Below are 10,543 nucleotides of genomic sequence, written 5' to 3'. Positions count from 1 at the left end.
GGAGTCAGATCTTGTTAGGGATGGTTATGAGCCACCATGTGGTTGCTGGAATTTGAACTCAGGACCTTCGGAAGAGCAGTTGGGTGCTCTTACCCACTGAGCCATCTCACCAGCCCTTTTATTTTATGTATATGAGTACACTGTCGTTGTCTTCAGACACACCAGAAAAGGGCATCAGATCCCATTGTAGATGGTTATGAGCCACCATGTGGTTGCTGGGAATTGAACTCAGGTTCAATGTTCTTAACTGCTGAGCCATCTCTTCGGCCCTCACTTCTGGTTTTTTTAAACATTACTGTTTTAAACATTTGTGTGTGTGTGTGTATGTGTACCAGTGTGACTGTCTACACACTCATAGTGTTTAGGTCAGAGAACTTGAAGGAAAAGTGTCTTTCCTATTCATATGGACTTTAGGAATTCAACTCAGGTTGTCAGGCTTAGAAGCAAATGCCAGCCCTGTTGCTTAACATCTATCTCATCATTAAATACACAAGCCCCAAAGTTCCAAAGCTTGATTATTCTAATTTATACAAGAACCAACTGCATACCTTATAATAACATTTAATGCTTCAAAATCAACCACAGCAGAATGTATCTCTCCTTTACTTAGTATTGCTTCCAATGAATCAATAATACTGGATACCTAAATGACAAAAACACATACAAATCAGATGAGCCACAACTGTCTTTTGGGCATATAATTCAGATGTCCCAAAACTAGACTCACCATTTTGCTAACAAGTTCAGTAGGAAACGTCTGTTTGGATATTACCCACAGTGCCCTGGTACACACATTTTTGTCTGAACTCTTAATGATACCATTCAAGGTTAAAAGCAGTTCTTGAGTATTTGCCTCTGAAAAACAAGCAATTTCATTTATGTAATATAGTTAAAATCTTTAAAATGTCAACTACAAAAGTAAAATAAAAGTAACAAAGGTAGATGGGGATGTTCAGAAAGTGCAGATGATCACAAAACCTACAGAGATGCTGACCAATATCACTTCTTGCAAAAAATAAACAATCCTGACCAAAGGGGAAGCAGTTATAAACTGCAAACCCTTTTTTATCTTACACAACTCAATTAACTATTGTCATCTTAGGATGCTGAGACTTATACACAAAAGAAAAAACTGCAACTCTACTGAGCGAAGGAAAGAGTAACAACTTTATGATATCCCCTTATTACCTACCCCTCAGCTCCTCTAATAGTGATCTTGTAGGGTTCTTTTACAATTGCAAACTACAGAACAGTAGTACTACTTAGCAGTACTTAGTAGGACTACTATACTTTATTACCACTTCCAAAATAACAATAATATTATATTAATAACTCTTCATTTCAACAAGTTCCTTAGGGGGTATGACTGCCACATCAACCATAAATCAGACAGACATATATTAACTTCCAATTTACTGTGTTCTACTAAAAAGACTGAGCCAGTAAAGGGCCTTGCTATCTAGCCTAGTAATTCCGGTCCCCAGAACCCACATGGTAGACATGACTCTTATACCTCAGTGTAGGTGCACATGCTCCAAATTAATACCTTAAGGAGGGAGGGGAACAATTTATCCACAGATAACAGTACTTTAACCGTTTTAAACTATAAAGTCAATAGATATTAACAGCATTAATCAGTTTCCCTACCTGACAATCCTGAGGTAATTCTGGGATTATATAAACAAAATCCCAAGGCTTGCAGAGCAGCACTGCTCAGTTCTGAGTTCTGACTGGAAATGTGAACCTACAAAACATAGTACATTGACAGCAGACAAACACAAGTTTCTAGAGTTAAAGCCAGTTGCAACCCAAAATCATCGCATTTTAATCCAATCAATCAGCCAACCTTTTGGGGATTAAGTGAAAAAAGATAGGGAATCTTGGCAAAGGAGGAGGAAACTATAAAAAGATCACCTGAAAGGGACTGGTAAGATAGCGGTAGTTACCCTTGCAGAATATCTATGTTTGGTTCCCAGTGCACACACACAGCAGCTCACAACCTGTCTACCTCCAATTTCTACTGTTCTGACACCCTCTTCTGGTTTCTGTGGTCACTGCACACATGTGGTACACAGACAGACATGCAGGTAAACACCCATACACATAAAAAACAAAACAAAAATCAACTGAAAGAACATTTTTAAGAAAAGAAAAAAGATTTTTCCCATATCCATGCAAACACAAAGAAAAGGCCAACAGATGAAAAATGTTAAAATTATTAGACAGGGAACAGTGGCAACATGGTTCTACAAGGAATAAGCAAAGTCTCAAATGCAGAATGGACACCCTAGTTTTAGAATGGAATGATGCCTTCTTCCTCTAAGACTAGGAAAGAGAAGCAAGCTGCAATGTAGCAATTCTCAAGTATACTAAATATTAGGCACTTTCTCTTGGGTCTTAAAAAATGCTCAGAAGTTTGGGACTGGGGCTATACTTCGGTTGGTACAGTGCTTGTCTAGCATGCATGAAGCCCTGGGTTCAATCCCCAGCACGGCATAAATGCAAAGTGGTGGCACATGCCTGTGATCCCAGCACTTGGGAGGCAGGAGGATCAGAAGTTCAAGGTCATCCTCAGCTATATGGGAAGTCCAAGGCAAGCCTGGACTAGAGACCCTGTCAAAAAAAATAGTAATAATTTCAATAAGGCTGGGATAGTCAGTTCAATCTTTTCATTCTAAAAGCAAGAATATTAAAAGGTGTTGACGGCAGGTTATAAAGTCACTAAGTAGTCAGATGAGGCTAAGAATACACTCAGTCTGATATTAACTATTACAATTAAACAAGGAAAACAAGTTAACTAATTTTTTAAAGTGTTCCAAACAAGCAAAATTAGCAAAAATGAATGTAAATAAAAATAAATAACACGTACTGTGGGGTATGTCAGTGCCAGCCTATAATCCCAATTGGAAGGCAGAGGCAAGATTGTCACCTAGCTAAGCTAACTGGTGAAAAAAATCCCTCGGCCCCAACCAAAAAAAAAAAAAAAAAAAAAAAAGTATATGAATACTGTCTTATCGAAAGAGAAGACTAAGATAGTTGCCATTTTAGGACAAATTACTCAGAACTAACTTCCAAAACACAGATTTTATTGTTTTTATAAGACACAAGCTTTGAACTGACAACCCTAGGCACTTTAGGCAAATAAACCAATTTCCTAACCTGCAAAGTGGGGCTTTAAAGAGCAGACTTGGTCTATGGATGTAGCTTAGTGGTACATACATGAACTGAAGTGAGAGAACACATATAAGGTAACTGAGCACCTGGTGAACCATATGTAATCATTTGAGATAATAGTCTCATCAATATAACTGATGATATTTTGTCTTCAGGGCATTAACAATGCACTGGATAATGATGCTCCATCATCCACAGTGAAAAACCATTTTATCAGAAAAGCTAGTCAGGGTTGCTCCTGGAATCCCAGATTTGGAAGGCTAAGAAAAGATTTCAAAGGGCTCAGTCTAGTGGGTTCAGACTGAGGCAGGGCGAAGTCATCAAGAAAGGAACACAGACCTTTAAAACCGTGTACAGCCGAGAAAGGTTTTTCTCGATTTCTGCAATGACTTCTTTTCCTTCTTCTCCAGTCATACGACTTTAAAGGAAATAGAACATACGCTTAGTCGAAAGCATAAACATAAAATATATTGTCATCACTTTAAGGATTACTTTCAGGGTTGGAGAGATGAGCCGGTGGTAAGAACAGAGAGGCTCTGACAGAAGACTGGTGTTCAATCCCCAGCACCCTGTCATGGCTCACAACCACCTGTAGCTCCAGTTCCAGAGCCATCCAACACCTGGAGCCGCAGGGACTCTTAACTCTCAACTGGTTTTTTGTTTTAAGTGTTTAAAGATTACTTTCAAGGTCTTGGAATTAACCTCTCTCTTTAAAATGTTTCAAGGTATATAGAAAAAAGTTATGTTACACCACATATAAGTGGTAACTTGCCTCAAAGCTTTTTGGACTCGACAACGTATTCTTTTTTTCTTTTCCTTTTTTTTTTTTCTTTTTTTTGTAATTTTTTACATGAGAAAAGGAAATGGGAATCCCTTTTCCCTAATCATTCTCTAGCTTAGAAAATACGAAAGCTTAACAAAAATCGAGAAATTTTTCTAAAGCCTTTCAAATTAAGTTAAAACGGGGTTCCTGGCTCTGCTTTTATTTATTTATTTACTTATTTATTTTTAAAGCCAATTCTGGGGCCGGTTTGCTGGCTCGCGCACCTGTAATCTCAACCACTCCGGCAGAAGCACAAGTTCGAGGCCGGGGTCGGGGAGGGAGGCAAGCACTGGAGCGAGCCTGAGTCAAAGACCCTAATAACTAAACCCACTAACTCGGGATCGCCAACTTTCCCACGGCGTCCGAGGCGCGCAGGGCGAAGCCCCTGCTCTCCCAACGCCTCTCGGCTCCAAACTTTTCTTTCAAGGCTCCCCGTGTGCGGGCCAGACCCGCGCTCCTCCCCGAAGCAGCCCTCGGACGCGGCCGCGGCGCCCCGCGACGTCACTCGGCAGGCAATGTGGCCCGGTGCGCCCCGAAGCTGCCCGCGTCCGCCGGGTCCCCACGGCTGCACCCCCCACCCCCGGCTCCCGCCCCGGGGCTCGTCCGCCGCCGGGCCCGCCTCACCTGGTCAGAGTTAGGTAGGCGTCCGTCTGCTCTCCGGGAGGCACCGAGGGGTCTTCCCAAGTCTCCAGGAGCGGCTGCAGGGGGCTGCGACCTGGGGCCGTCATGTCGGCCGCCACCCTGCAGCGAGGCCGGAAGACACCCGGTGACCGGTGGTGTGGCACGGCCCGCGCGGCGCCCTCACCTGCACGCCGGGCCCGCGCGCTCGCAGGCCGGCCTCCCGCCCGCCGGGCCGCCGGGCTCCCGCCGGCCGCCGCTTCCCCGGGCAGCACGGCCGCGAGGGGGCAGAGGCGGCGCCGGCCGGGCCGAGCCGAGCCGAGCCGAGCGGAGCGGAGCCTCCCGCTCCTCACTCCCCCACCCCCACGCGGGAAGTCCGCTCCGCCGCGCTCCGCCGTTCTCCGCCGCTCTCCGCCCCGGGGGCCCCGCCGGCCGCTCCCCCGGCTCGCGCTTATTTACTCACGCGTGCAGCCCGCTCCTCCACGACCAAGATGGCGGCGGCGGGGGGCGGGCCCAGCGGCGCGCGGGAGCCGGGCAGGCCTGGCGGGAGAGGCTCGAGCCAATCCAACGGGCGGTGGCGCGCCGGGCTGCTCGATGGCCTGCTGCCCGCCCCCGCCCCCCGGAGCACCTCGGGGGGCGTGTATCGCCTCCAGCCCCGGGGGGCTAGGGACGGGTGATGTAAATTACTGCCCCACTCCACCTGACTCCATCTCCTGGCTCAGCCGACCAAGTTTGCAAAACTCCCCCAAATCCAGTGCTTCCCAGAGGAGCCCACAAAATTGGATTGAGAGTGAATGGCAGGCTGTTGGGCTTGGTTTGTTACTGTTGTTGTTGTTGGGTGCTGTTTTCTAGAGGTCCACTAGAAAACAAACCTTGCTTAACCCAGCTCTCTCTGCCTCTAAGCCCCAGCCCAGTGGGTAAGTCGGAGGTGCGTCAAAAGCCACGCATTCAAGAATGGGGACTAGTTGGTCTGTGACCTTAGGAAATTTACTTCTCAGCTTCTGAGAGTGGGGACTAGAGGCAGCACATTTCTTTGTGGAAAAAAGTGTAGTTAAGAGGCCAATGGCGTGCATAACAAAGGCCTGGAAATGGGCGGTATTGGTGTGCAGATTTCAAAATACCGCCCTTCAGCCTTGAGAGTCCTCAGATAAAGGCAACTGCCTTAAATCTGCTTGCTTCCATTCGACCCCAGGTGTAGAGGGTGACGGTGGCCCTGAGATACACAGGTGCCGCGGAAACGACAGTAAACCCTTAAACAACGTGGTAATCTTTAAAAATCGTTTCACGTGCCTCTCAGCACGCTCCACAGCCCCCAGGATTGTTTCAAGCACAGGTCAAGGAAGCAGGACCTAGTGGCCCATGCCTTTACTCCCAACACTTAAAACTGGCGAGGCAGACAGTTAAGAGAGTTCCAGGACAATCAGAGCTACATAATGAAACCCTGTCTTTAAAAAACAAAAAACAAACCAGGGCCACCCAGAGCCAGGCTCTGTTAGAGAATTTGCCTAGCACACTGAAGCCCTAGGTTCCAACCTCAAGTCTGCCGCTTGTTCTGAACAACCCAACCTAACTTTTCCCTGTGAAAAGCCCATATTTTAAATCCCCCTCCCTTTTTTTTTTTTTTTTCAAGAATTATGGGTCAGTTAAGCACGGTAGTACACACCTGTTTCTCGGCACTCAGAAGGCTGAGGTAGGAGAGAGTTCCAGCTCACACTAATTTACAAAGCAGGCCCCTGTCAGAAAAAGTAAAAACAAATATTGACAAACCTTCAGCTTCATTCAGTGGGATTTGAAATCAGTGGAATCTTTCCCTCCTTTACCCCACCACCACCCACATTCCTTCCATTGAGATTTAAATTCTGATCCTCGGTGCTCAAACTCAGAGATCCTCCAGCCTCCAACTCCCCAGTCCTGGGATTAAAGGTGCGCACCACCACACCCAGCTCTTGACCTCCTAAAATGACTTAAATTTCTGCTGGTTGGTCAGAAGTACTTGGAGCAACAGTGTTACTTTTATAAATCCTTAAGATCCACAAACACTCTTGCCAGGCCAGTGCGTTCTCTGCTCTTTAGTGTTTTCTATCTCGTAGAAAAGGGTGAAAGATTAGAGTCAAAACAAATTCCCTTACCCACACAGACTACCTGCAAAATTACTAGAAAATTAAATCAACACAAATTTGTAATCCCAACACTTACAAGTCTGAGGCAGTAAGCTTGCTATGAGTTCCAGGCCAACCTGGGCTACATAATGAGTACCAGACCAGTCAGAGCTACATAGCCAGCCCTTTTTTCTTTCTTTCTTTCTTTCTTTTTTGTTGTTGTTTTTTTTTTTTTTTTTTTTTGTTTGTTTGTTGGGGGGTGTGTTTGGTTGGTTGGTTTGGTTTTTTTTGTTGTTTTTTTTTTTTTTTTGGTTTTGCCTCTTCAAAACAAGGCAGGTGTGGTGGTGCATGCCTTTCATCCCAGCACTTAGAAGGCAGAAGCAGGAGGCTCTCTGACTCTAAGTTTAAAGCCAACCTGATATACATAGGAAGCTTCTAGAGACTCAGAGCTACATAGAAAGACTCTTTAAAAACATAAACAGAGCCGGTCATGGTGGCATACGCCTTTAATCCCAGCACTCGGGAGGCAGAGGCAGGCAGATTTCTGAGTTCCCAGGACAGCCAGGGCTATACAGAGAAACCCTGTCTCGAAAAAAAAAAAAAAAACATAAAGTGGCCGCCGGGCAGTGGTGGCACACGCCTTTATTCCCAGCACTTGGGAGGCAGAGGCAGGCAGATTTCTGAGTTCGAGGTCAGCCTGGTCTACAGAGTGAGTTCCAGAACAGCCAGGGCTACACAGAGAAACCCTGTCTCAAAAAATAAAATAAAATAAAATGAAAAATAAACCGGCTTGGTGGTGCACACCTTTAGTCCCAGCACTCTGAAGGCAGAAACAGGCAGATCAGCATGAGTTCAAGGTCAGCAGTCTACTGAGTGAGTTCCAGGCGAGCCAGGACTACACAAACCCTGTCTTGAAAAACCAATATTTTTTTTAATTATATATACACATAAAATTAAATGTTAATAAAATTGAACATATAGCAGGAAGAGTCAGAGCCAGGCATAGTGGAGCTCCGTGCCTAGAATCTCAGCACTTGTGAGAAAGATCAAGAATCCGTCCTCGCCGAAGAATGGTGGCGCACTCCTTTAATCCCAGCACTTGGGAGGCAGAGGCAGGCGGATTTCTGAGTTTGAGGCCAGCCTGGTCTACAAAGTGAGTTCCAGGACAGCCAGGGCTACACAGAGAAACCCTATCTGGAAAAACCAAAAGAAAAAAAAAAGAATCCATCCTCATGGGCTGGACAGATGGCTCAGGGGTAAAGAGCACTGACTGTTCTTCCACAGGTCCTGAGTTCAATTCCCAGCAACCACATGGTGGCTCACAACCATATGTAATGAGATCCTATGCCCTCTTCTGATGTGTCTGAAGAAAGCTACAGTGTACTCATAAACATAAAATAATTAATTTTTTAAAAAAATTTCATCTTCATCTACACAGTCAGTTTGAGGCCAACTTGGCCTACAGGAGACTCCCACCTCTAAAACAAACAACAAAAATAACGCCCAGAACAAGACTGACTATCCCATTACTGCGCTTAGTTTGCAAATTGTAGTTGCTCGCTTTACAAAGTAGCAAGTTCCTTCCGGCTTTTTCTATGTCTTTAGTTTGGGCCCACCTTTCTCTCCTCTGTATCTCTGTATCTCTCTGCTTGCACCCTCCCCTCACCCTGCCCCAGTCTTCACCCTTCTACGTTCACATCATATACATTCTACCTCCCCACACACACACCCCAAGCCTATTTTACCCCTTCTTGTTTCTTACCCTCTATACACACCCACTCCTACATAAATACACAGAAACATTAAAAGCAGGCATGAGGATATATATATGCCTTTAATCCCAGTACTCCGAAAGCAGAAGCAGATAGGTTGGCATAACTTTGAGGCCAGCCTGGTCTACTCAGTGAATTCCAGACCAGCTGGGGCTACCTAAGGAGATCCTGTGTCAAGGAGGGGAAAAATAAAAATAAAAAATAAAAAATAAAACCTACTAAAAACACAAGCTGTTAATTTTTTTTTTTTTTTTTTTTTTTTTTCGAGACAGGGTTTCTCTGTATAGTTCTGGCTGTCCTGGAACTCACTTTGTAGACCAGGCTGGCCTTGAACTCAGGAATCTGCCTGCCTCTGCCTCCCGAGTGCTGGGATTGAAGGCGTACACCACCACGCCAGCTAATTCTTCAGGCTTTCACCCCAAAACACTAGAAACAAAAGCAAAATTAGACAAGGGGAAAGTGTTAAATTTCAAACCTAGGACAAGTGGCTGAGGTGCCTATTTAATATATTAATTAGAACTTGACCTCCAGTTTCTCCCAGCATCCCTCAGTTCTTAGCTATTCTAGAGTATGGTTGGCATACATAACTCTCTACCCTGAACTTTCCATTCCAGGGACTAAACTGCCCTTCCCTATATAATCCAGATGTTTTGGCTACCTGTCCACTTTCTGCACCTTTGTCCTCATGCGGCTGTATTTTGTCCCCCTCTCTCCCCACCCCTTCCCTCTCCTCACATGGTTCACTGTCATGACCACTCTGGACTCTCCCAGGTGTATCTGCCTTTGGCTATGTCTCCCTTATATCTATAAAGAATTTTCTCCTCCACCATTCCTAGGAGCAGTCACATCCTTTCCTTTCCTCTTTATTTGTTGTTGTTGTTGTTTGTTTGTTTTGTTTTGTTTTCCACTCAGAAGCTCATCAAAATGAAAGACAGCCAGCTGGGCAATCAGGGGCAAGCAAGCCTGAAATCCCAGCATGTGGGGCAGGGGGTGACAAGTGGTCTGGAAAGAGCAGCCCCAAGCTAGCCAGGGCTTCACACAGAGAGTCTGTGTCAAACAGGCAAAGGAGATGGAAAAGGCTTCCGCACAGCAAAGGACACAAAAGAGTAAAGAGGCAACCTACAGACTAGAAGAAAGCATTTGAAACTATACATCTGATACAGGACCCACAGCCAAAACACCCAAGGAACTCCTACACAACAACTAGACGAAAAATCAATCCCTCTCTCCACAGAAGATAAACAAATAATGGGCATATTTTAAAATGTGAGAGTAGTGGCACCCACCTTTAATCCCAATACTTGGGAGGCAGAGGCAATGGCTTTAAGTTCAAGACCAGCTTGGTCTACATACTGAGTTCCAGGACAGCTAGGGCTACATAGCAAGACTATCTAAAAACAAAAAAAAAAAAACCCAAAAATAAATAAATAATGTTCAAACCCACTCAGCACATTCATATCCCAGTACCCTTTGAACTTCCTTTTTGGCTCTTTCTGGGTGTTCAAAATGTCAAAGGAGGGACGTGGTAGGTTCTCTGGAGAGAAATTCTGCATTTCCCTGTATCTTGGTTGCTCATAACAACTTCTAGAAGAAAGCACTTAACTGGAGGCTTCCTTACAGTTTCAGAGGGTTGGTCCATGACCATCAACATCATGGCGGGGAGCACGGGGCAGGCAGGCAGGCAGGCAGGCAGGCAGGCAGGCAGGCACTGGAACAGTAGCTGAGAACATACATTTGATCAGCAAGTTGCAGCAGAGAGCCAAGCCTGGGTCTGATGTCATATCAATGCCCACTTCCAATCAGACATCTCCAACAAGGTCACATCTCCTAATTGATCCCAAACAATTCACTAACTAGGGACCAAGAAGTCAAATATATAAGCCTACGGGGGCCATTTCATCAAACCATAGACCTGTCTAGTAGGAACTGAGATCAAATGTACTAACAACACAAGAGGCAAAATTTTGTATATCGTGTCTGTGAAGGGAATCAAGGAATGGCTAGACAGACTTCCAGCTGCTGGTATGGGTAACATGGTGATAGTTATAGTTAAGAAA

At 45.2% G+C, this 10,543-nt stretch overlaps 1 protein-coding gene across 1 annotated transcript in view; it reads right to left on the bottom strand.

Moving 5' to 3' along the window:
- The window catches only part of Rif1 (replication timing regulatory factor 1), a 51,580-nt gene extending 46,473 nt beyond the window's left edge, over positions 1-5,107 (bottom strand). The window contains exons 1-6 of the mRNA XM_021192695.2: positions 5,079-5,107; positions 4,622-4,738; positions 3,514-3,592; positions 1,648-1,744; positions 728-855; positions 549-643 (exon numbers count right to left, since the gene is read on the bottom strand). Of these exons, the coding sequence (XP_021048354.1) occupies positions 549-643; positions 728-855; positions 1,648-1,744; positions 3,514-3,592; positions 4,622-4,725 (503 nt within the window). The 5' untranslated portion in view covers positions 4,726-4,738; positions 5,079-5,107. The remainder of the gene's footprint in view (positions 1-548; positions 644-727; positions 856-1,647; positions 1,745-3,513; positions 3,593-4,621; positions 4,739-5,078) is intronic.
- Positions 5,108-10,543: the final 5,436 nt, after the last annotated feature.

The sequence above is a fragment of the Mus pahari genome, chromosome 3 (genome assembly GCF_900095145.1).
Source record: "Mus pahari chromosome 3, PAHARI_EIJ_v1.1, whole genome shotgun sequence".
NCBI lineage: Eukaryota > Metazoa > Chordata > Mammalia > Rodentia > Muridae > Mus > Mus pahari.
This window is presented reverse-complemented; position numbering and strand designations above follow the sequence as displayed.